The 26,163-nt window shown below is 40.8% G+C and overlaps 2 protein-coding genes and 5 non-coding genes across 11 annotated transcripts in view; 2 read left to right on the forward strand and 5 right to left on the reverse strand.

Annotated features, from left to right (window-relative positions):
- The first annotated feature begins 474 nt into the window (after positions 1-474).
- Positions 475-9,832, forward strand: men1 (multiple endocrine neoplasia I). 2 transcript variants are annotated; one of them, XM_058626091.1, is made up of 10 exons: positions 475-668; positions 1,841-2,307; positions 2,572-2,780; positions 4,585-4,713; positions 5,072-5,112; positions 5,226-5,313; positions 5,868-6,004; positions 7,102-7,243; positions 7,642-7,815; positions 7,947-9,832. In XM_058626091.1, the coding sequence occupies exons 2-10, from the start codon at positions 1,872-1,874 to the stop codon at positions 8,487-8,489; spliced, it is 1,899 nt and encodes a 632-aa protein (XP_058482074.1). In that variant the 5' UTR covers positions 475-668; positions 1,841-1,871; the 3' UTR covers positions 8,490-9,832. The 2 variants fall into 2 exon arrangements, with proteins under 2 accessions (XP_058482074.1, XP_058482075.1); XM_058626092.1 differs by lacking the exon at positions 475-668 and adding an exon at positions 691-1,308.
- A 961-nt stretch (positions 9,833-10,793) lies between these two features.
- The window catches only part of map4k2 (mitogen-activated protein kinase kinase kinase kinase 2), a 33,990-nt gene continuing 18,620 nt past the window's right edge, over positions 10,794-26,163 (forward strand). For all 4 annotated transcript variants that reach the window (XM_058625582.1, XM_058625585.1, XM_058625583.1 and 1 more), the window contains exons 1-15: positions 10,794-11,107; positions 16,565-16,622; positions 16,896-16,986; positions 17,352-17,416; positions 17,941-17,996; positions 19,285-19,332; positions 19,428-19,470; positions 19,591-19,663; positions 20,644-20,775; positions 20,896-20,958; positions 21,051-21,132; positions 21,483-21,599; positions 21,718-21,796; positions 24,907-24,965; positions 25,151-25,200. In XM_058625582.1, the coding sequence (XP_058481565.1) occupies positions 11,006-11,107; positions 16,565-16,622; positions 16,896-16,986; positions 17,352-17,416; positions 17,941-17,996; positions 19,285-19,332; positions 19,428-19,470; positions 19,591-19,663; positions 20,644-20,775; positions 20,896-20,958; positions 21,051-21,132; positions 21,483-21,599; positions 21,718-21,796; positions 24,907-24,965; positions 25,151-25,200 (1,118 nt within the window). In that variant the 5' untranslated portion in view covers positions 10,794-11,005. The remainder of the gene's footprint in view (positions 11,108-16,564; positions 16,623-16,895; positions 16,987-17,351; positions 17,417-17,940; positions 17,997-19,284; positions 19,333-19,427; positions 19,471-19,590; positions 19,664-20,643; positions 20,776-20,895; positions 20,959-21,050; positions 21,133-21,482; positions 21,600-21,717; positions 21,797-24,906; positions 24,966-25,150; positions 25,201-26,163) is intronic.
- On the reverse strand, positions 21,873-21,946 carry trnat-agu (transfer RNA threonine (anticodon AGU)). The gene has a single exon. It is a non-coding gene; the product is annotated as a tRNA-Thr (tRNA).
- trnaa-cgc (transfer RNA alanine (anticodon CGC)) lies at positions 23,294-23,365 on the reverse strand. The gene has a single exon. It is a non-coding gene; the product is annotated as a tRNA-Ala (tRNA).
- Positions 23,654-23,725, reverse strand: trnaa-cgc (transfer RNA alanine (anticodon CGC)). The gene has a single exon. It is a non-coding gene; the product is annotated as a tRNA-Ala (tRNA).
- On the reverse strand, positions 24,148-24,219 carry trnaa-cgc (transfer RNA alanine (anticodon CGC)). The gene has a single exon. It is a non-coding gene; the product is annotated as a tRNA-Ala (tRNA).
- Positions 26,143-26,163, reverse strand: part of trnaa-ugc (transfer RNA alanine (anticodon UGC)) — a 72-nt gene continuing 51 nt past the window's right edge. Inside the window, exon 1 of the tRNA in view lies at positions 26,143-26,163. This exon is cut by the window's right edge and continues 51 nt beyond it. This is a non-coding gene — a tRNA (tRNA-Ala).

Below are 26,163 nucleotides of genomic sequence, written 5' to 3' on the forward strand. Positions count from 1 at the left end.
CAGCTGAAAGGAAAAGAAGAAGAAGAACCAATAATACCCTATAAAGGTCAGGAGCCACTGAATGTTTGGTCAGTCACATACTATTGGGGATGACGGTGAAAAAGGCTTATCGAAATAATATTTTTGATTACATTTCACATAATTTCAAAATAAAAGCGTTTCTAACATAGTACTACTAAATATTCATTGTTTGAAGAATGAAACACACAATTAATGTTTTTTTTAGGTCTTTGTAGTAAAATACAGCAACCATTTTTTTTTTTTTATAAAACTGCAGAAAAACTGTTTCTGTGCGAATTTGATTAAATTCTAATGTAGTGGTCGATCCTACTGTTGTCTTTTTTCCATGATGTAATGTTTACCTTTGTTCCGAGCAGTAGTCTATCACACAAAGGCGTCATGCTGCCCTCTGCTGGGAATCTTCACAAAGAGATACTATACACTACATTTCCCAGCGTGCACCGCGGGAAGTTGAGCGCACACTGGGGTTAGATCTACAAACGCGCCCGCTTGCCGAAATCTCAGTGACGGCGGCGTCCGCATGATTGTGAGATCTGCATTGCTACGCTATCGGAGCGGCTGGCAACACAATTTCACACGGAGCGGACTGCGCGGCAAAAGAAGGGAGACACAAACAAAAACATGTGGCGCAGGCTTTGAGGAAACCGGTATGTAATCTCTTCACATGTGGCTGAAATGAAAAACCCTGCATCGGTTTGAGCTCGCAGATTTTAGCCGGCGCCGCAGCGGAGTGTGGCGGCGTATTTTTGGTGGCGGAGCGGAACGCAAAAGTGTTGAGTTAAGCTAACTAGTAGCTTGTTAGCTTGTTAGCTGCCCATGACAACAGTCGCCTTTCACAGCTGTTAGTGACAGTGTGGGCTCACATTGTGTTCCTTTCACCACTATTACCTTCATCTAAACGATTTAGTATTTATATAACACACTTTATATTCACAGGAATCATAAATGGGTAGCTAATGTTAACTTAAACTGGGGTGCGCTAGTTAGCTCATGTTAGTCAACCAGGCTAGCTGGTTAGTTTATCATAGTTATTTTGTCTTTTATTTAAAAGATGAAGCTTGTGTGCTGTTTTGTAGACATTCCGTCGATTTAAAAAAGCACCGGGTAACTTGTAGTAGCTTCTGTGCAGCTTTGTGTTGAATGGATGAGTGTGTAGCAGCGGGAGTCGGTGCCCCGCCCACCAAAGCGCCATACACAGTCTCTTTTAGCAGCATTGATGTAACCAACATCATTATGTAAGGAGTCAAGCTGCTCAGCCGAGGGTCAGTGTCTGGCCTCATGCTTCAGGTATGATTATGTAATGTATATCTATTATCTGTGGAAATATATTAAGTTAAAGGACTATCCATCGGTCGAAGTTGCTAATTAAAATAGTGTAAAATCCCAAGAAGCATTACAAGTGAGTACATTGTGAGAGAGAACCAAAATATATTTATTTATATAAAATATAATAATGTGTAATAAAGGCTCTGCATAGAGTTTGCATGTTTTTTTGAAAATAATGCTTTTCAGTTTTTTCTCTCTTCTATTTGGTTTAATATCTTTTTAATTTATCTGACCTCAGCAACAAAAAAAAAAGAATAATGAGACAATTTTTTTCATTCATTTTATTTATTTGTTATGAAGGTCTGGCACTGAAATATCATGAATACATTGATCATTGATAGTGAGAGAGTGGGATTTTTTATTTTGCCATGTTTATACTGGTAATTGGTACAACTACAGACATGGTAGATTCTCAGAAAGTATCGATTAATTTAGTTTCATTCTGATGATTTGTTTTATGTAACTTCTCTGTATCATGTTATTGTTATTGCAGGTGAGGAGAAGATCTGGTTGTGACTGACACCATGGGATTGCACTCCTCCCAGAAAAAGCACTTTCCTCTACGGGGGATCGATGGCGTTGTTCAGCTGTTTGACGCTGAGCTTCGCAAGCCCGAACCAGACTTGGCACTTCTTTCCCTGGTCCTGGGTTTCGTTGAGCACTTCCTGGCTGTGAACCGCGTCATCCCCATTAATGTCCCGGGGGTACGGTTTGAACCACTGGAACCAGACTGTCCCACCTCCTGCTTCCCCACAGTGGAGCTGGGTATGATCTCTGCACTGTACGAACGCTTCACGGCGCAGATCCGCGGTGCGGTGGACCTGTCCCAGTTCCGCAGGACTCCTGTAGGGTCCAGCAGAGAGCTGGTGAAAAAGGTGTCTGACGTGATCTGGAACAGCCTCAGTCGCTCGTACTTCAAGGACCGGGCTCACATCCAGTCCCTCTTCAGTCTCATCACAGGTAGAGTGTCACTGCTATGAGTTTTAACAAAGATGTTTCTGATAGATGGAAAATATTCTTTATTGTCTTCAGTGGGAAATTTGTCTAGACCCATATATACAACCCCAGATAAACAAGCTACACACACAAAAGAAGGAAAACAACATCATAATCAAACAGCAGTATAAAACCAACAATCCCATAGAGGGGAACTAAATGCGAAAGAGGAGTCAAGCTGATGATATCTTAAATCACTAAATCATTTCTTTGTTGAACTAAACCCAGGTACCAAACTGGACAGTTCTGGGGTGGCATTCGCGGTGGTGGCAGCCTGCCAGGTCCTCGGCCTGAAGGACGTCCACCTGGCACTGTCCGAGGACCACGCATGGGTGATTTTCGGCAAAAACGGTGAAGAAACCGCCGAAGTCACCTGGCACGGAAAGGGTAACGAAGACCGACGGGGGCAGACAGTCACGACAGGAGTCAATGAAAAAGTGAGGCTTATGTGATTCTCTCAAATGTCTTGTTGTTTAGTTTTATTGACTTCTTTGTAACAATGGAGCGAAGACACCAGAAAATATTCACATTTAAGAAGCTGAAAAATCAGCTTGTTTGAATGACTAAAAACATTCCAACTGATTAATTAGTTATCAGAATAGTCGTTGATTTATTGATTTATCATTTAATAACACATGGCCTCAGAGGCGTTTCTCCTGTCCCTCGGTGTCAAACTGTCTTATCAGAAACATGTGACTCATTTTATGCTATTGAGATGAGTCACAAGTGAGTCAGATTCCTGTTGCCTTTAAAGGGGGAGTTGCATACCTTAGCTGCCTGGAAAGTGTTCAGTCATGCTAATGCTGTATTTGTCAGCTTGTGCCTGTAAATGCTGGCATTGTACCTGCTACTTTAGAAAGAAGAAATAATTTAAGGCAGGTTTGCCGAGTGGGGGTCTTGTTTTATTTCATAGGCTGGCTGTAACAGTACTTGGAAAGCAAATGCAGAGTGTCTCCTTTTCAATCATTATATATGTTTTAAAAATAGTGACTGAAAATGCAAAAAAAATGCACAAATGTGGAGTAAAGTCTGAAAAACTGTTTCTCTCCAGTCCTCTGCTCAGCAGACTCCTGCTGTGAGTCTGCAGTACCACTGATGGAGAAAGGGGGAGACAGAGAGCAGGAGTGTAGCTAAACCAGCTGTGTTTGTGGACAGTGTATCATTAAAGTCCCTCTAAAGTGATAAAAATATCTCTTCTCACTTTGTCACCCCACAGGAAAATTAGTTAGACAAAAATGTCCACTTCCAAAAAACTGCTATTAAAACTTTACAGATTAATATTCTTTTAATAACTTGATGTCACTGTAGTTATAAAGTAAAGTTAAAAAGTAGTTATTTTCCATATAACAAATGGTTGCTGGGTTAAAAGATAAGCCAAAATATTGACTTGTGTAGCATCAGATTTAAAATTTACTACCCTCTTAAGTCATTAGTGACAAACATGTCAGCTTCCAAAAACTGCCATAAAATAATGCAGATTCATGTTTTTTGGCTTCTTTTTTTGGTTAAGTCTTTTGATAAACTTCAATCCTGATGAAAACTATCAAATATTGAATAATTATCAGGATTTTTAGTTATTTTCCATATAACAAATATTTCTTAATCAGCCTTGGTTATGTCAAAGATTAGCCAAAATATTGACCTTGGCGCATTATTCGTTTTTGTGTAGCATCAGATTTCAAATTTACTACCCTCTTAAGTCATTATAGGACACAAATCTTCATTAAACCGACACCAAAATGGTGAAAATATCACTTCTCTACATGATTGTTAAATAGAGCGTTTATGTTATTATTGTGTACGAACACTGATGAACAGACGTTAGCGAACATTGGTCCCCACTTAGGCACATTCATGTTTGTTAAACAGGAAGTTTAATTACCGCGTGTTTACATTCATATTCTGTACAAACACTGATGAACAGTGACGCACTTGGACTTTGAGCCGCACTTTAGTGGATACGCCTAATTTATCGGATAGCCCTTTAAGTTTTAGCATCACATTTTTCTGTGGGGCTGCCAAAGTCAGAAGATATATTTTTCTCATTTTATAGGCACATAATTAAACATTTCAGGAATTGGAGAGGCCACATAGCACTATATTCTTCCAGTTATAGGAATGTGAGCAAATAGATTTTGAAAGGGCATTTTTAGTCAGATACAACTCTGGTGTGTGATATTCAGGTTGTGTTCATTATTCCCTCCTGATGCACTCCTTTCTGTGTGTGTGTTTGATCTTCAGAGTTGGCTCTACCTGAAAGGCTCCTACATGAAGTGCGACAGAAACATGGAGGTGGCCTTCATGGTTTGTGCCATCAACCCATCACTGGACCTGCACACTGACAGCTCCGAACTGCTGCAGCTGCAGCAGGTGAGCAGCAACGTCTCTTCCTGTCAACCACAGCTCTCGGTTTCACTCAGCGTTTGTGGAAATTCTCTGACATTTAGGTCAGGACTTCCACAAACACACAGTGAAAGCTGTTGTACAGTCTCTCACTATTACTCAGACAACCGTTGAACTGCACGGGGGAAGTGTGCATTATCAAGAAAAGTGGGGGAAATAAAGGTCTACTTCTCTTTAAGAAAATAAAGATCTTAACTTATTTCTTTAGCACATTGACCAGCAGTAATGAAATCTAATTTTTAAACACTTGGAATTAATGAACAGCTCATAACAGTCAAAACTATGTCTCTGTTAAATGTCTCCTTTGTTCTTTCTGATCGAACAGAAACTCCTATGGACACTGTATGATCGAGGCGACCTGGACAGGTGAGAGTTTGTCGCTGAAATTATGAAAAACAATTCTGCACATCACACGTTCCCTTTTTTTGTGGAAAACGTTTTGTACTTCCTGAAACCCTTATCCTCCTGCTCTCCTCCAGGTATCCCATGGCCATGGGGACTCTGGCAGACCTGGAGGACCAGGACCCGATCCCAGGCAAAGAGAACCCAATGAAGATCCACCTCAAGGTAATAAAATAATAATAATAATAATAAAGTATCGTTAAGTTTTGCATCAATTTGGTTATATTATGATTAATGCGTAACGGCTTTAGTATTGGTCTAAAAGATTCTAGTTGGTCCTAGTCCTAGTGAACTGTTGATGTTAAATACAGCACCTTAAATGTGAGTATTTTCTGGTTTATTTCGCTCCATATAACAAAGAAATCCTTCTAATGTAATAGTTTCATTTTGTGGACAAAACAAGATACGAACATCATCGTTTCAAGGTTTAGGAAACACTGATCAACGTTTTTCATAATTTTATGGTACAAAACAACTATTTGATTAATTCATTGAGAAAATAATAATTAATAGCTGCCTTTATAAAGTAGTATCAGTATCATATAAGCACTTACAAAACCTTCCTGAAGGTGTAGCTCTTCTTATCAGTAACTATTGTCTTGTATTGTCTGTGGGTTTCCTGTCCGATTTCATTTCTGCCTCTACTGTGACGGTAATGTGTGGCATATTGTGTTTCTTCATTTAATTAATGGGCAACTCACATTCTCCCTGTCTCTCAGGCTGTGAGTTCTGCTCAGACGCATTACAACAACGAGCACATCTATCCCTACATGTACCTGGCCGGTTTCCACTACAGACACAGGAACGTGCAGGAGGCTCTGAAGTCCTGGGCCGAGGCAGCGCAGGTCATGCAGGAGTGAGTTCACACGGATTCTACACACAACTCTGCTGCTTTGTTAGGACCTTGTTTAGTTCTGCATTTGTGTTTTCTAAACCACATGTTTTGTTGTTTTTAGCATAATGCCATCACTTTTAATGTAATACAATACTAAAATAATAGTTTTTCAGCATGTATGTATTCATACCACAGCTGTAAGGTGCTGGAAAAAACTGAAAATTGACCTTGAAAGGTGCTTGAATTTGACCTTCTAAAAAGCGTAGGAACCCTGAGCCTCATTTGCACTGGTTAGAAGTGAAAGTACTGAAATATTGATGATCTTGATGTCTGAAAGCCGTAGACTGCCAAAATTAAGTCAACATCCATACTGCTGTGTTCCTATTTAATTTAGAAAACCTGAAATGGCCTGTATTGCATTTTTAATTGGCACAGAACAATCAAAAAAAAAAAGGTTAAATTAAATTGCAGCCCTGTCATAGTCATCACTTTTGACACTTTTTAACAGCAGGGCCTTTGTTCTGGAAACACTGTGGTAAAATGAACACAGGGTGGCAGTATAAACAAGGCTGAAAGTTGCCACATCAATTATGACCGTCCTCATCAATCTCAGCTCTGAAACAGCAGTCGCCGTCTGAGATTGAGCTGATTTTGAGATTGAGTTCCCTCTGCGTTTGTGCATTTTGTTGAATCTCTTCAGTTTAAGAGCGGCTCAGCCTCGCGCCGCGTGACAGGGTGCGGTGGTTGAGTCAGGAAGTGTCCGGCTCTGCGTCCGTCACACTCTCTCCTCCTCTTTTAAAAACGCACTGTTCATGAGCCGCAGCTAAAAATACCAGCAGACTCACCAGAGCACACATTCCCTCCACATCTATCAGCTTCCTTTTTCCTGCTCCTGCATTGTCCCCAACGTTCGGCCTTTCCCTCTCTGCACAATCACAAGAGGGAAGTGTATGTGTGTTCACAACAGTGGATTCTTTGTAGACGCGGCAGCAAAGTTCACTTCATGTCACCAAAGTCTAATCTGACTGCTGTCATGTCTCCTAATCCAGGAAATAAAGATGCATTTTGTTGTTTAAAAGCACACATTTATGTCTTTTTTTTTTTATGTCTTTCTGCAGATATAACTATTTCCGGGAGGACGAGGAGATTTATAAAGAATTCTTTGACATTGCAAACGACGTTATCCCCACCCTGCTGAAGGAGACGGTTGTTGCAGATAGTCCTGGGGAGGGAGGAGAGGGAGGAGAAGGAGCAGAGAAGGTGAGTGTGATGCTGTGAAACAGCAGGTGAACGTCGCTTATCCTTACAGCTGGTGTGTTTGTGAGCAAAATCTAATTTCCTGTTTGTCAGTAGAAGAAAATATTGAGGAAAAAAACTTAAAAGAATCATAAAATTGTTTCTTCCGATAATTTACGACAGCATAATGTGCTTCATATTTGGTTTGAAGGCATCATATATATATATATATATATATATATATATATATATATATATATATATAGATAGATAATATAAATCAGCAAAATTTCATAGCATTCTTTTTTTAGTTCAAGGGGGAAATTTGGTTTGGACAAAGACAGAACACAAAATATTGCAGGCAATAAAGGATTTGACTGATTAATCTGATTTCCTTGCAACTCCTTGTGTTTGTCGTCCAGGAGCTCTCTAAACAGGCTGCTGTTTTCTCAGCACTCCACGACCCAGAATGCTTTGCCCACCTGCTGCGTTTCTATGACGGCATCTGCAAATGGGAGGAGGGCAGCCCCACGCCGGTCCTCCACGTGGGCTGGGCCACCTACCTGGTCCAGTCTCTGAGCCGCTTTGAAGCCCAGGTGAGGAGCTCAGATTATCGGGGACTTTGAAGATTAAAAACAAAAAGAAAAGCCAGACGAGAGTGACAGAAGTCGCGCCTGATGTGTTGATGCTGTGCGGCTAAAAATAGCTCTGTGTTCTGCTTCCAAAGGTGCGGCAGAAGGTGTCCATCATCACCAAAGAGCCGGAGACGCAGGACGATGACGACCAGTCCAGTGATGACCCGCGGGAGGGCCGCAGACGAGGACCCAGGAGGGAGTCCAGGCTGGAGGAGCAGAACTCGTCCTCTCCTCCCGCTGCTCCCCCCACCTCCCCACCCACTCAGACAGCAGCATCTGCTACTGCTGCTGCATCCCAGCCCAAGAAGGTGGGCGAGGGAGGCGGGCGCCGCCGCTCCTCGCAGGGTCTCCGCGTCGGAGACGCAGATGGAAAGCCCAAGTCCCCCATGTCGGATCCCGCGTCGTCCCCGTCGTCCCAGCAGCAGGAGTCCCCCTCCCCCGCCGGCCCCGTCGTGGTCTTTCAGAGCGAGAAGATGAAAGGCATGAAGGGGCTGCTGTGCGCGGCCAAGGTGAACTCCAGCGCCATCAAGCTGCAGCTCACCGCGCAGTCACAGGTCCAGATGAAGAGGCAGAAGAGCACGCCCGCCGGAGACTACTCCATGTCCTTCATGAAGCGGCAGCGCAAGTCACTGTAGGCCCCGGCGATTTGTCGAGAATCTGTACGATATAACTGTGAGGCTGCACGGACGCTTGATTCAAGTGATAGTTCAGGGGTTTTTTTTAATAGTTGGTGCGGACACGAGGAAATGCAGGTTTTGGCCACCTATTTAAAACCTCCGCCTGTTTACAATGTCAATTACAATATTTTTGCTACTGGTCCTCGCTGTTACACAACCTTTCCCAACTGGAAACTGAAGTCTGTCACGTGTTTACGCTCTCACACCAAAGTCCATCGAGAAATTCAGCGTTTTAAGCTCACTGCTGCCTCTTTTGGTAAGTTTGTGTCATTTAATGTAAATCTGAATAAATTATTTCAAACACTGAAGCCTGAAAATAACGTTGTTAAACCTACGAATGGAGGCAGCAGTGGGTCAACAGCTCCTGTAAGACGTGAGGTAGAATCTGTGATTTTCTCTATGGACTTTGGTTGGGGGGGGGGAGCGGTTTAGAGAGTGACACAAACGTTAGTTTCCTGTTGCTGTAAAGCTATAAAACATGTTTTTTTTAAAAAATGTATACTAAAACAGGAAGCAAACCTCATTTCCTTGTGCCCCCCGGCAACCCCAAACTATCCCTTCAACGTCGTTATTTGTTTGTGAACCCTTATTTTTTTTATCAATGTTTCCAGTGAAGCACCCTTGTAAGTTCCCCAGCAATATATCGTGACATGCACACACACGATCTGCGCTTAAATGTCACAATTCACGAACTGAAGGACGAGAATTCTTTTCACTGTTCTTTTATTTAAGCAATGATCCCATTTTCTGGCCGATCCATTGTAAACCCCCCCTCCCCCTTCCCCCCGGTCATCAGTTTGTGTTTTAATTGGCAGCCAATTGTACACGGACTTTACACACGTAAACCTCTCGTCGACTTGTCTGTTTGGACGCTTGAAGCCAAAGTAACGAGGACGACCAGAACTCGCCGCGTAGATGTGTAAATATCGACTCGTACCAGTAGGAACCTGTACATGACTGAAGCCTTGGAAGTGATTAATTTTAGGATAGTTACTGTGTAACATTGTCCACCTCTGCTCTACAGACAGCTTCTTTCTTGCTAGCTCTATGTTGCCTTACTTTTGCTTTTGTGTTTTTTTTTTTTTTTCTCCAAAGTAGAAGGTGGCCTTTTAGTTTTGAGACTAGCTGAGTTCGGCCCAATTTTTTTTTTTCGACGAGTAGAGAAGACCAGGAAGACCATGCACTGTTGACAACGAGCCACGTTAGGTGGACCTGCTACATCCGATTTGCTTGAGGACTTGTGGTTTTTGTTCTTGTTTTGTAAATTCAAGTAATAAAGACTTGATGGAAGTAGAGCGCGAGGATGTGTGTGACCTGTCTTGTCTTCATTTATGCCCAAAGTACACACAAATGCAGTATGGTTATGTTAATAAAACAAACTAATTTTGTGTCTTAACACCACAAAATGATGTAAAAGCAAGAAAAAGGAGGAGACCAGCGTTCTCTGGATGAGGCACCAGCACAATACGAACCAGCAATAATCGAATTTTTAACAATTTTCTAGATGGAACATTTTCAATTAAAGGGCTGTTTAATTAACTACAAGTAATCTGAGATCATGCTGATTCAAAAGAAACTTGTTTGTGGACGTGGTATTATTCATAGACCCTAAAATTGTGTGAAAGCGGGGTGGACATTAAGGAACTTGGTCCACTTTGCAAAACAATTATCTTGGATCAAAATAGTACTTCCTGTCTAAACCTTTAAAACAGCCTCCATTTATGCATGTGCAAAGTCCAGCTACTTTCTGTCAAAACAATTTATAGCAGTTTCAAATGAGTTTTAAGCTAAAATAATGTTATATTTGTTTGTTTTTTTGTAGTTTTATAGTATAAACTCTGGTTCCAGTTGACGACAAAAAATTTCAAACTCAATTTCAAAATACTACTTCCTGTTTCCACGACTTTCGTAAAACAGTAGCAGTATCAGGAAGTAGCTTCAAGTAGAAATTGGGTTTCTAATATGGACGACAGTGGCTACTTCCTGTCAAAACAATCTATAGCAGTTTCACAGATATAAAATTAAAATAACTTATTATTATTATTATATATTTTGTTTTTGTAGCTATATAAAATTATATATAGATAGGTTAGAGTGAGTTTTTTTTTTTCCAGGAGTTGTTTTGCTTAGGGCCCCATGAAGGCTAGTGCCGGCCCTGGTTTGTCTTGATTGAGATCTTACAGGTGAACCCTGTTGCTGTCATGTTTTACAGTGTAGGATTGTCTGCGCATGCGTCACACTGCTGCTTTGGCTCCGCACACACTCACACAGCCAGTGTGTGAGCGTTGGCTGTCGAGTGAACTCAGTCTGATCGATGCTCCAGCAATTAATCAACTCCAATCAGCTCCATTAACGAGGCGGAGAGAGTTCATCTGCTCCTCCTCTTCTCCTCCTCCTCCTCCTCCTCTCCTCCTCCTCATGTGTGTGTGAGCATCAGCAGCATCAGCAGCAGCAGAGTGTCCACAGCTGCAGACATGGACATGGACAGGAACATAGGAGTCTCCTTCCTCGATCCTCTGGACGATTATGAGTTAATTCACCGGATCGGCTGCGGCACCTATGGAGACGTGTTCAAGGTGAGTGAGGAGCACATTTCACTTCCGCTCTGCAGGCTGTTTGGGTCTCTCTCCATACCATGTGTGTGGAAATGTGAAATTTCATGATTTTTTTTTTTTTTTACATCATATCTATCTATCTATCTATCTATCTCTCTCTCTATATATATATATATATATATATACTGTATGTATCTATCTATCTATCTATCTATGTATCTATCTATCTATCTATGTATGTATCTATCTATCTATCTATCTAGTATTTATATTACATCACTGATGTTTTCCTTGTTGGCTGTCTGTTTACCAGGAGAATCTTGATCTAATCTTGAACTTCAGTTCAAAAATCAGTGTGGGATAGATTTTTAACACCATGCCGCCATCTAAATCAAAAATATCCACTGTTACTTTGTTCTAATGCAAGAATGACAGCTCTTATAATAGAACTTTTTACATGTAACTGGTAACATTTTAACTGGCATAAAATAAAAACAAAAAATGATCTATCTATATTTTGCCCACATTGCCCATGTGTTTTAGAGCAGTTTCTTCAGATTAATATTACATGTTCGTTGTTGGCTGTTTGTTTACTGTGTCATACTTTATGGGGGGAAAGGAAAATTAAGTGTATTTGATGTAATTAGATTGATCTATTTATTACGGTTTGTTGATATTAAAAGTGATAAAGTTGAAGAATGACAACCCAGAAAATGATATAACTGTTCACATGCACTGTATGCCAATTATTTTTAAGTGACGTATAAAAATTGGGATATTGAATATCGATATTGATATTAAATTCCCAAGAGTGCCAGGAAACTACGGTGGCCTGTACATACCATAAAGAGTGTTGCAAAGTGGCTGGTTTGTCCATTCAGGCTTGCTGTAGAGACATGTCGGCACAAAATGGCGGCCTCTGTAAAGCTCGGCCCTTGCCTTAAGTAAAAACAAATAGGCTTAAAAAAAAGAAAAACCTAAATGAGTTTTATTTTGAAGGGATTACACACGTATACAAACACACTTATACTGACACACTGGACCTTTAAAGACACCTAGTGTCTCTTATTGTCTCGCAGCACGTTGTCCTATTTGTGTTACAACAGGTTCACGCATTCTTGGTCTGTTGAGTCTGTTTTTGGCTGAAATATCAAACCTAACATGACGTTTACATGCAGTATCTACACACTGTCTTCAGTATAGGAAAGTGAAGAAGAAGAAGTGTGTGTCTGTGTGTGTGTGTGTGTGTGTGTGTGTCGTCTCTCGTCACTTGAAGACTGTGGTGTCAGGATGCAAACATCCTGTGCTGCTAACCCGCCACCGGTGCCTTGTGCATCCTGCACAGGCAAAACACAAGAATTTTGTATTGTTTCATTTTTATCCTCCAGACACACAAACAGAAGGAGAAACAGTGAACTATAAGCTAAAAACTAAGGTTCTGGACGGTCCAGAATCTCGTCCACCTCGTCTTACTGAGCTCGCTGTCTTCATATTAACCCAGATTCATCTTTAATTTGATAAATATGAGAACAACATAACATTCCGACTTTATTCTCTTAAAATTATGACTTCATTCTTGCAATATTACGACTTTATTTCTCCAAAGATCAAATGTTTTTTCTCTTCAGTTTGGCCTAATACTCCGTCGTACTTAATAACAGCCTCACAGATTAATACATATGTTTATTTGTTGCTGCAGATTTATCTGTGTTATCTTAAACTGCAGCTTTTTTGTGTGTTTCCCATGAGAAGTGTGTAGTGTTGCAGAGGAAGTGATGTTTTTGGTTTATTGTTGGTGGTTTTTACACAGCAGCCAGGTTAGACTGTGTGTGTGTGTGTGTGTGTGTGTATAGACAGCTTCCCTCCTTTATGTAACTTTTGTGAGATCTCATGTTCCTATGTTTTTGTTTCCCTGAATGTGTTTTCATTTGTATCCCTTATAATAAAACAGGCTGAAATTAGATCGATATCAGATATTTTACCCAAATCAAATTGTAGTCACTCATATATTTCATTCAGAAAATCGCAATGAGATATTTTACATAAATAGTTCATAAGTCGACCAAAGCACAAGTCTTTTACGCCGTGACATGACAACGATCAGCTGACTGTGACATCACCATCACACGGTGTAACCTGTACATCTGCTGTGAATGAGAACAGTCGGACAATGGCACATTATGATGTGCAGCTCTGCAGCCGCAGGGGTCAAAGGTGAAACCCTCTGGACATGTGACCGAGTGGGCATTCACTGGACTTTCATTACACTGCTCTGTGTGTGTGTGTGTGTGTGTGTGTGTGTGTGTCTTATTAATCCAGATGTGTGTCCTTCTGTGGCTCCACACAGGGACAGTTTCTGTCTTCACGTGGTCACAGACTGAATCACTTCATTTCTCAGAGGCCACGTCCATGTCGTGTGGAGTAAAGAATAAAAACAGCTTCTCTTCAGTCTCTGACAAGGTTCCAGGTCAAACTGAGGCTGAATACTAAGATGTGACGTCGACAGACTGCCGACGACTGATTGCGAACAATGCCGAACTGTAGATCAGTTAAAAAGACTTAAAAATCCCTGAAAGCGTGCGTTAATCTCCAACATTTAGCAAAGGAAATGTCTAAAATCTCGAAAGGCGGCGATCGTGAAACTGAATCACAGCCCGTTCACATGTATTTCAGTTCAGTGACCGTGTCAGACGGAGTCTGTGCTCCGTCTGGCAGGAAGTCCTGGTCTACACTTCAGTTACACCGAAAACAACTGCTTTATAAGTCACTACTTTGTGCGTTTGTAGTGCTAATGCCTCTCCAGATCAGCCTGTTGTCTACACTACACCTCGTTTAACAGGGTTTTTTTAAAGATTAACACCTGGTTTTAGGGTTAGGGTTAAAATTAGGGTTAGGGAATGTCTATGAGTGTCCACACAAAGGATGCGAAACCAGCGTGTGTGTGTGTGTGTGTGTGTGTGTGTGTTGGCGGGGTTACAGTTGAATTACAAAGCCACATTATGAAATGTGGTAATCCTGTAGAGACCTGCACTTTACACGACTGTTCGTCAGCTACAGTGTTGTAATGTAACAAAGCACAAATACTTGTGTACATAAGTACAAAAATCACATATCTGTACTTTACTTTGTTATTTATATTTCTGGCAACTTTTACTTTTACTCCACAAAATCTAACTCTCTTTGTTACTATCAAATAAAAATCAGAAGAAGAGTTGGTATTATGGTCTGTATTTATATAGAGCTTTTCTAGTCTTGATGAACTGCTTTACACTACAGTTTTCCCCCATTCTGTCTTGCTCAAGGACACTAGCAGAGCCAGGAATTGAACCCACAACCTTCCAATTGAAAGACAACTCGCCCTACCACTGAGCCACCATGGCTCTATACTCTGCTCACTTCTAAGACTTAAGTACATTTTATATCAATACTTTAAGACTTTTACTTTTTTTTTTAAAAAGTGACTTCAACTTCTACCAAAGTCATTTTCTGGTAAGATACTTGTACTTTTACTCAAGTATCCCTTTAAGGTACTTTATACAAGACTGATTATCTAACGTTAACTTGTCTAGGTGTCTTTGGTCCTGCTATAACAGCAAACCCAAACTCCGTTCCCTTTAATCCCAGCTCAGCGCTTGGTGTGCATAAAACTAAACACTAAATTTATAACCAGGAAATGATTATCATACCCATCATTTCCTCATTTCTGCCTAAAGCAGACCATAAATGACTAAAACACTTATCTATAGACGTGTGGTTTTTAGAATCATGAGCTCACTGTTTCTTAACAATTTTTATATAGAAAATAAGAGGACTCAACAATAATTCTCAGCTAAGCCTGCTTAAAGGGGATTTAAGAATATATATATATATATATATATATATATATATATATAACAAAGCAGTGCAATACAATCATGTTGTTTCTTTACGTAAATGCACAGGGCAACATTTCATCTTTCATCACCAGCCTGTTTTCATGTTTCACTGTTCTCTCCGTGTGTGTTTACAGTAGGAAACGCCGAGTTCTCATTGTGAAGAAATGACAGTTTTGAGTTTTAAGAGTGCACAAGCTTCTGCTTCCTTCCTCCTAATTTTAAAAAACGTAACCATGAGCCCGCGGCTGTTATTTCAGGCTCTGGGGCAAAGTGAAAAAAAGCCCATTTCAGACGCGCTACTATCACTGCCGTCGCAGGAAGTCCTGCGGCCGAGCTGCAGGAAAGAAAACAGGAAGTGAGCGCAGCCCAGTCTCAGGTTGTGTTGACGTGGACCTGTCCGTGTGATTGGCTGCTGTTGTGCGCGCTCGGTGTGTTCCCAGGAAGAAATGAGGAAGTTGAGAACATGGCACAGCTGTTTGTAAACGACATCCACCGTCATCTTTGCTGCCTGCGTTGTTGTTATGACATCAGGTTTTATCTGTGCTGTGATTCAACAAAGCCAGGTTTCTGATTTCTCTCGCTTCTTAAATGTGAAGATTTTCTGGTTTCTTTGCTCCGTAAAACAAAGAAATCATTGAGACACTTTGTCATTTCCACGTTTGGTAAACGCCGATCCACATTCTTCAACACTTTCTGACATTTTACGGACCGAACAAGTACTGGACTGAACTGGACTTCAGTTGAATGCAGCGTTTAAACGCTTAAAGCTGTAGTAAGTAAGGTGGAAGCACAAGAGCTACAGTACGTAGCGCTAGTAAAGCGAGAGGGCTGCACACAGTTGGCTGAAGAGTTTCAGAGGAGGATTCTGTTGCTAAAAATACACCTGGACACAGTCAATTTACATGTAGGCTTCTCACAAATATGGAAAAATGTGCCCCTCGAAAGTTGCTGCTGTTCCTTTTCCCGGCAGCTCCAAGTTGCCTGGTGTAGTAAGGCTACATACATTAGGATTTTTTGTTTTTGCTGAGTGTGGCTGGCAGCACTGGAGTAAGTGAACCGGATATTTTGCTCAGGAAACAGAAGTTCATGCACAGAAAAAAAAAAAAGCTGTGGTTTTATGAACCAAAAATGCAAAAGAAGAAAAAGCCAATGTCTCAGGCAAATAGTGAAAGTATGAACAAATTCAAAATCATTCAAAATACTACTTCCCCATCTCCACATAATGGTCAGGTGGCTTCTTATACCCCTCCTCGGCTCTGCCCTTATTGGACTGGACCATTGTGACGGTAAAAGTGGGGAAATCAATCATCTTAATCCTGTAAAACATGTAAAATACACTAAATAAAATGTTAAATTACAACTATGAAAATGAACATGAAGTCATGCACGCCTCTTATCAGCCACAGGTGGCGTCACTGAGTCCTTTATTTATTTATTCACATCAACGGTTTGGTACATGATGAGTTAAATGGGACAATGTCACAATCCTTACAAAGGAGACAATTTATCATCAATTTCAACCAATAAAAATAAAGTATATGACAATAAATGAGAGAATAATTAACCACGTGTATGATATTATACATGTTTTTATGCCTTTCAGGCTCGAAACATCAGGACGGCTGAACTGGCAGCGATCAAAATTGTCAAACTGGACCCAGGTATGTGACGTCTATTTCCATGTGCTTGTTACAGACTGATCCACCGTCTCTTTTATTATCGATTTCTCCCAAACAACCAACAATGCAGAGCTGAGGAACACATTCCAGCAGCTCTCTTATCACAGCTCTGTAAATGTGGATCGTATATTTAGAGAACTGGCGATAGAGCTGTTAGATAAATCACGCTCCTGTCCTCAACCCTGTGGTTTCACTGCTCTGTAATTATCTGAACTGAGACACCGGCCGCTCACTTATAACCGCCTGTGCGTCCAGGTGACGACATCACGTCCATCCAGCAGGAGATCACCATGATGAAGGAGTGCAAGCACAAAAACATCGTGGCCTACTTCGGCAGCTACCACAGGTGCGTGATGCGCGTCAAGCGGCGTTTCCAACTTCACATGTGGGGGATTCCTGGGATTGTTGGTGGACTTGAATATGTGGAATGTGACTTTTTATTTTACCCCGCACTGCTGCTGGATTCCTCTCCCACTCATTGTAGTGTTTAGCGAAGTCGTGGCACAGCAGCTTGTGATGATGATGATGATGATGATGATGATACTGTATGTGTTGCATTTGTCGGTTCAAAGCTTTAGGTTCAGAATTTTGGAGCGCGTCTATATTTGCTCATTGATTTCTTTCCATGTTGCTCTTCATAATTTCTGTTAATCTGTGATTTACTGATGCAGATTAAGCAGCAACATACTGTACGTGTTTCTTTCTTTGCAGGAACACAAAGCTGTGGATCTGCATGGAATACTGTGGTGGAGGGTCACTCCAGGATATTTATCATGGTACATATAGATTACAATTTTACTATTTGATTTCAGCCACTTAACAAAAGGCTCACCCCCCACTTAATCTCACTGTTAGACAGCCTTACCTAAGTGGAAACAGAATTTTTTGTCGCTTTGTAAATCTATACCAAAGTCCATAGAGAAAAACAGCGATTCATATATGTTATTTTGTTATTTCAGTATTTGAAATGTAAGGTAAGGATTAACCTTAGTGACACAAACTCATGAATTAAGGCAGCAGTAGACCAGCAGCTGCTTTGTGCCTGCGAGCTAAAAACGTTGATTTTTTCAATGGACCTTGGTGTGGGAAAGTGAGCGGTTTACCAACTTCCATTTCTAATCAGAATAAGATGTCTAATCTGACTCTGTCAGACTCATTTGCGACATTAGTATATTTATTTTAAAACAGACGACACTGGCACAGTGAACTAGAAACAGAGCAGGTTTTTTCATCTTCTTCTTATAAATGTACCTGCAGGTTCTTCTTTCTGCTGAGTTATTAATCAAAGTGTTCTCCACAGTGACGGGTCCATTAAGGGAGAAACAGATCGCCTACGTGTGCAGAGAAACGCTCCAGGTAAGGCTTTCTGGGTGAAAATCTGCTTTCTTGTTGTTTATATTGTTAAAAACTGAAAAAGATAAGATGCAGACGGAGTGAGTCATGTGTTTTTCCCCAACAACACAAGAGCTAAGTAGTATTTAACGTCACCAGACGTCTAAATACAGTGTGGAGGTAACTGCTGCTGCTGTTACTGGGTCACAGTCGAGAGCAGAACAGACAGAACAGCGCACATTCAAAATAACAACAACAATCGAGAAGACATTTTAACTTGGCCTTGTTATTCTGAATTCTATTTTTAGTTTTTACCATGTTTGATCACCTTTGCAGTTGATTTGAATAAAGCGATTATAGAATCTTTCAGACTCTTCCATATAAATGATCTGCCAGTGCCTGCAGTTATTTTTGCCCACTGTGATGTAATTTCTTCAAGTATTTCTTTTAAATTATTACATTTTCCAAAATTTGTACAACCTCATCTTAAATGTTATTTAAGTAAATTAACTGTGGTAAATGATTAAAGTCCTGACATTTTGCTTTTAACCCTAAATTGAAAGATTTATATTTGTAATTTGTATACTACATTGTTATGCTAAGTTGTTGCGCCATGCATTGTGTGTTTTCTGTAACGCTACACTGTTACATTAGGTGACATAACGTGATGTAACGTCATGTAACATAATCCGATATGACCTAACATGACATGTCATAACACAACATCGCACAACATGGCGTAGCCCAACACGACGTAGCATAATACAAAGTAGCGGAACACAAAGTAGCGGAACACAAAGTAGCGAGACACAAAGAAGCGTGACACAAAGAAGCGTGACACAAAGTAGCGAGACAAAGTAGCGAGACACAAAGTAGCGTGACACAAAGTAGCGTGACACAAAGTAGCGAGACACAAAGTAGCGAGACACAAAGTAGCGTGACACACAGTAGCGAGACACACAGTAGCGTGACACACAGTAGCGAGACACAAGGTAGCTTGACACAAAGTAGCGAGACACAAAGAAGCGTGACACAAAGTAGCGAGACACAAAGTAGCGAGACACAAAGTAGCGAGACACAAAGTAGCGTGACACACAGTAGCGTGACACACAGTAGCGAGACACACAGTAGCGAGACACACAGTAGCATGACACACAGTAGCATGACACACAGTAGCGAGACACACAGTAGCGAGACATAAAGAAGCGTGACAGAAAGTAGAGTGACACAGTTATAAAGTAATATAATTATACAATATTAATGTGTGTGTGTGTTTTTTTACAATGTTTACACTATTTACACTGTTTTCCAGGGTTTGTACCACCTGCATGAAACTGGCAAAATGCATAGAGACATAAAGGTACAGCAGTTTTTATTTTTTATCTTAATTGTAATGATTAAATGGTGTGTTATCCTGTGAAGAGATGGTGACTGTTATGGGCGTTGTCTCTGCAGGGAGCCAACATCCTTTTGACAGATAGAGGAGACGTGAAACTGGGTCAGTGGTGATTTGAATCGAACACACAGCTGCAGCACCTATTTCACCGCTCAGCCTAATCAAGCCAGCTTAAATAGACCACTTATGTTGGATTTTGAATTTCACCCTGTCTCTGTCCAGCTGACTTTGGCGTAGCAGCAGAAATCAGCGCTTCGGTGGCTAAAAGGAAGTCATTTATAGGAACTCCCTACTGGTAAGATAAATGGAGCTGTCCTCTGTCTGTTTACAGAAGCATGCATGATGGGAATCCAACCTGTCAGAGTTTCGGCAGAAACCGAGTCCTTTCTGTGTTTTTACAGTTCTCTCTTGTGCTTGAAAACAGGCTCGCAGTGAAAACATGGCTGTCAATTAGCCACTTAACTTAAATCTCACCTAATAAAATAGGTCTACAATATCTTTTTAATATTTATGTCGCTTTATCTCACCATTAGACAGCCTTTCTGACTAGAAACTGAAGTTTGTGTCGCGCGGTAGACCTCCTACTCCCCTGCACCAAACTCCATAGAGAAAATAAGTAGTTTTACATCGCAGCTGACAGGAGTTGTTGATCCTGTTAAACCTTCAAGTGGCTTATTCAGTGACTTTGGTTTTGGATATTCTTTGTTTGGATTAATCTAAGTGACCATTAGACCAGCAGCTCCTGTGTACACACAAGCTAGAAACACAGATTTTCTCTATGGAGTTTCCTTTTCAGGTTTTCTGTCAGAAAAGGCTGTTTAGTGGTATAATTAAAAAGGTTAACATCCAGTTAAGGTATCATAGATTCAAGGTGGCATAGATTTGACAAGGTTTGCCTTTTGCTAAGTGGCGGAAATAAGTTTTTCCTTGCTGGCATGGAGAGCTTGTTAGCTAGCCAGTCTCATGCTAGCTCCCAGCTAAAGGGAGCACATTCAACACTTCACACTCAACTATCTCTTTAAATCCTTTTAACTTCATTTCAGTTTGTATTATATTTTTAGATAAGTTAAGACACCTTTTGTTTTGTTAAACTTGTGTCTGTTGTGGTTCCACATGTATTATTGCTTAGTCACTGTTGTAAAAATGCTGCGTAGGTGTTGTGTCAGAATGAATGCTCTGTGTTAAAAATACCCCCATTGTCCTCTAAGTCTCCTAATAGCAAACACCTGTCTTATAATATAATAATCTACCAATAATGTCTCCCTGTGTGAGCAGGATGGCTCCAGAAGTGGCTGCAGTGGAGAAGAAGGGCGGCTATAACCACCTCTGCGACATCTGGGCCGTCGGCATTACCGCCATCGAGCTGGCTGAGCTCCAGCCACCCATGTTTGACCTGCACCCGATGCGGTGAGAGCGGTGGAATTCTAACTCGCAGCAGAGACTTGTTTTATATAACATCGCTGGACTGTCACTGGCTATAAACACTTGACGTTTTACAGCGTGCTGACATTTAAAACTATGTTTCAGAGCGCTGATGTTGATGTCCAAGAGCAACTTCCAGCCTCCCAAACTAAAGGATAAATCAAAGTGGTGAGTCTTTTCCCTGCCTGTGTTTTCCTTTGACGTCATAAACGAGGGTACATTTCATTCTCACTGTGTCACTGTTGTCTCTCTTTGTGCAGGTCTGCGGGTTTCCAAAGCTTTGTGAAGATGGCTCTCATTAAAAACCCTCGTAAAAGGCCTTCAGCCGAGACGCTGCTGCAGGTTAGGAAGTTAACTAGCTTTTGTTTTTTGTGCATGAATATGTTTTTGAGGGGAGTACACAAGGTGGTTCAGTGGTAGAAGGAGTCATCCTCTTATCTTGAATGTTATGGGTTCGATTCCTGACGCTGCTAGTTTACATATCAACGTGTCCTTGGGCAAGGCACGTAACCCCATGTTGCTCCTGATAGAGAATGTGCTGCACATAGAAGCTAAATATCCTTCAAAAGACAGAACATTTTTAATAGTTTTACTGTGTTTCACTGCCATTTTTACCCTTTAAATTGTTTTCTAAGATAAAACAAGTTTCCTAGTAGTGTTTAAAGTGTGTAATGTGTAACGTCCTCCCCCAGCATCCATTTGTGACTCAGCTACTGACTCGTAACCTGGTCATCGAGCTTCTGGACATGGCCAACAACCCAGAGCTCCACTCCTCACACACACACAGCCTGGACGACAATGAATTTGAGGTCAGTGAAACACTGATAGGCTGGACAACAGATAACAATAATACAGTGGTGGTTTGTTTTATAGGGAGTAGACATTCTTTGTTTTGGTGTGTCTCAAATATTAATGTTGTGTTGACAGATTGGGGAAATGGCTCCAGACAAGATTCAGTCTGCAGGGAAACACCTGCCAGTGGAGAGGACGCTGTCTGAAGAGCAATGTGAGACATAAGTTTATTACTTAGGGCACCTTTCCCAGGATTTTAACCAGCTCAACCTTATCCTACATGGGCATAAAGGCACCACTGGGATTTGAACCCAGGATCTCCTGTTTACTAGACAGGCGCTTTAACCAACTAAGCCATGGCGCCTCTGATAGTCACACACATACACCTATTCTTGGAGAGTATTCCAGGTGAGACCACTCATAGACATAATGCATTCTCAATCCCTTTACCCTTACCCTGGTTTTCTAAGCCCTTGTCCTGAGGACCCACTGCACTGCATATTTTAGATATTGCCCTGCTCCAACACACCTGATTCAAATGGTCAGCTCATCAGCAAGCGCTGCAAGAGTCTGATAACAACCCATTTATTTGAATCAGGTGTGTGGGAGCATCAAAAACATGCAGCGCGATGGGTTGCCAGGACCAGGATTCAGAAACCTTAACATTAACCTTAATCTAATTTCAACCCAAACGGTAAGTCTATGAGAAATTTAGCCAGTTTATCACTATCACTATTTATCAGCCACTATTTTCCATTTTTTCCACTGGTGTTTTTCTTTCTTGTATTCTTGTAATTCTTCCTGTAATTCTTGTATCAGGCCTGATTCAGACATTGACTTGAAGTCCTAAATCCAGTTCTATAGCAGTGAGAGTACCCTGAACGGTCAGAAACAAAGTGTGCACATTGTTTGCGTTTCAAAACCGTTGTTTGCTGCAGACTTTGATCGTAGCGGTTGCTGGTCGTTGCTGCATGGGCTCGTGACTGGGTATATGTAAATCTACTGTATGTTGGTTGGCGCTGCTTGTTGTCGATGAGTCGCCTCATTGTCCGCGTCGACCCCCAGCTCTCACTGCTGTAATCTCCATGATATGACCGAGGACAAAGGGCTCTCAGTGTGTCCCAGCTCTCCGAACCCGTCTATACATGTGGGACGGAGCGTTGCGTCAGACGGTGGCAGTGCAGATGAACATGCCACTGGTGTGTGTGAGACAGTGGTGCTTCTGTCGCACACACACACACCAGTGACTTCACACTGCTGAAGTAGCAGCGTGAAGGCCTCTTGTGGCTCAAGTGTTTTGATAGTGTGATAGTTTCACTCTTTGCCCGTTCTAATATTATAAAGCGTTGTGATTTTTTTAACCTGCACTTCCTGTTGTACAGTATCTTATTCATATTTAGACAAACAAGCCACAGGGATTTTACATCACGGCATACAGGAGTTTTTGATCCACTGCTGCCTCCATCTGTAAATTTAAATGTGTAATTTTTGTGACTTTGGTGCTTTAGATCCTTCGCTCAGATTTACTTGAGTGACACAAACTTGCCAAATGAGGCAGCAGTAGACCAGCAACCCCTTGTGTCCTACTGAGCTAAAAATGCAGATTTTCTATATGGGGTTTGGTGCAGGAGAGTCAGCGGTGTATAAACTTCAGTTTCTTTAATAGGGTGTCACAACATAACCCAATTTACTGTGTAATCTGGATTATAAATGGAGATGCTGGGGATTGAACCCAGGACCTCATACATGCGAAGCATGCGCTCTACCACTGAGCTACATCCCCTCTGAGTGGTTGTCCAAACCATCTCCTCAAAGCCCAAATTTAAACACCTTTTTTTTGCTGAATGGACAAATGTAATGTTTCTCATAGTTTTCAGAAAAATGCAATATCCATCGGCTGATTATTCACATTACTTTCAGTTTATGAGCTATAAATGGTGATTTTCTCTATGGGGTTTAGTGCAGGAGATGGAGCAGTGTATAAACTTCAGTTTCTTTAATAGGGTATCACAACAGGACCCAATGTAATCGCAATCCTACTTGCTATTTACTGTATAATCTGGATTATAAATGGAGATGCTGGGGATTGAACCCAGGACCTCATACATGCGAAGCATGCGCTCTACCACTGAGCTACATCCCCTCTGAGTGGTTGTCCGAACCATCTCGTCAAACCCCAAATTTAACCACCTTTTTTTTGCCGAATGGACAAATGTAATGTTGCTCATAGTTTTCAGAAAAATGCAATATCCATCGGCTGATTATTCACATTACTTTCAGTTAATGAGCTATAAATGGTGATTTTTTCTATGGGGTTTGGTGCAGGAGAGGGAGCAGTGTATATACTTCAGTGTCTTTAATAGGGCATCACAACGGGACCCAATGTAATCAAAATCCCACTTGCTACTTACTGTATAATCTGGATTATAAATGGAGATGCTGGGGATTGAACCCAGGACCTCATACATGGGGTTTGATGCAGGAGAGTCAGCGGTGTATAAACTTCAGTTTCTTTAATAGGGTGTCACAACATAACCCAATTTACTGTGTAATCTAGATTATAAATGGAGATGCTGGGGATTGAACCCAGGACCTCATACATGCGAAGCATGCGCTCTACCACTGAGCTACATCCCCTCTGAATTGTTGGCCAAACCATCTCGTCAAACCCCAAATTTAAACACCTTTTCTCTGCCAAATGGACAAATGTAACGTTTCTCGTAGTTTTCAGAAAAATACAATAGCCATCAGCTGATTATTTATATTACTTTTAGTTAATGAGCTATAAATGCTGATTTTCTCTATGGGGTTTGGTGCAGGAGAGGGGGCGTTTCACAAAACTTCTGTTTCCAGTCAGAAAAGGGTTGATATCATGATATGCATATAGAATATATATATCTGTATACAGTAGTTTGAATCTATGGCACACGGACATGACGCCAAAACGTTTTATTTGGCACGTTTGGCTCCACTTACGACAAACACAAAGACATACTTTGGATGTTTTGACCTCCTCTTCAGTGCTCGCTCAGCTTTCACCGCGGCATCGACATCAACTTGCAGAGACTTGACAATTATGTGCAACAGAAATTCCCCCACAGTGAACATATTGTGCTCTTCTTTTTGTAACCGATTACAAGATCCAGCCTGATTTGAATGATCAGCTGTGTTTTACACAGTAACACAGATGATATCATTAACTTCCCTGACTCTTTTTTTATATTCAAAATTGATCATTTCCATATTATAAAGATACATTTGTAGCCTCAATGCCAAACTAAATCTACAGTATGTGATAAACATTTTTAAATGTTTTCTTTACAGTTGACCAAGTGAAGTTCAAACCCCCGCTGAGAAAAGTCACAGAGCCGTATCCTGAAATGGTAATTAACTTTTTTTTTTTTTACAATAAAAATCTGACTATACAGTATATAGTCACTTATTGTTATTATGATATTCTAGTCTTTTCTTTTACTGTTTATATCCTGTATATTATTGTTTATACACAGATGTCAATATGTCTATATCCAATATACTTAGTAAAGTATTTGTGATTCTGCTTCATCAGGTCTCCTATGACGATGACTGGAATCTGTCTGGTGATGAAGACAACTCACCGTAAGACTTTTCTCTCTTTTCTCTCTCGCTGTGTTTTCTCCTTTACTCATACGTTCATTCACGATGTTACAGCTTTTTTAGATGCTTCAGTTGTCGAAGTTGAGAAAATGGGTGAAAAATATTCTCGTAGTCCACAGTAATAGACTGATTTAGGTAGTTATTAAGAGAACTATGTTCCAATATGGTTTTCACGACCTGATCCATACTGTAAACCTGATTTTGTTCGACGCTGTGATTACTTCCTGTTACAGTTTTTGTTTTACGACAGTTATGGTTGCCCTAATATGAAAGAAGACTACTTTAATGAACATTCATTTATTTAAAATCCCTGAAACTGGTGTTGAATGTTTTGTCAGGAAGTATAGCAAATATTATTTCCTGTACTGGAAACCATATTGGAACATGGACTGTACCATATTAACCAGTAAATTCTGTGGCAAAATAATAATAATTTTTTTATTTTGATCAAACCTTAAACTCATCAGTATGCTCAATTACAAGTAGATTTAGTGATTTGGGGGAGGAAACAATCAGATCATGGCTACTTCTTACATTATCGTAGAATCTATTAATATCTCTTTAGTAAAAGCAGTGACAGACAGGATTTAGGATGTGCGAGTAGTTATTTTTAGCATGAGGAGAATAATTCCGACTGATTGCAATATTTAAGGATTATTTTGTAGCTGTTTTTGGCCGTCATTTCTTCTCGTCTGTGAGAACAGTGAACTCACCATGGTCATGAAACTCAGAAAGTGGTGACACCGGGGCGACAATGTCAAATATCAGCAGGTGATGATCAGGCAGGTTTGAAGTGAAATTAACTGGAACATCCACAGTATCATACATGCAGTACCATAAACTGTTTGCTGAAAGGTTATATATCGATAGTGCACGAATTTGTCCGAGCATGAATATTTGCTTTGGATTACTGCAGATTAGAAATGGAGATGCTGGGGATTGAAC

This window comes from Solea solea, chromosome 3 (assembly GCF_958295425.1).
Source record: "Solea solea chromosome 3, fSolSol10.1, whole genome shotgun sequence".
NCBI lineage: Eukaryota > Metazoa > Chordata > Actinopteri > Pleuronectiformes > Soleidae > Solea > Solea solea.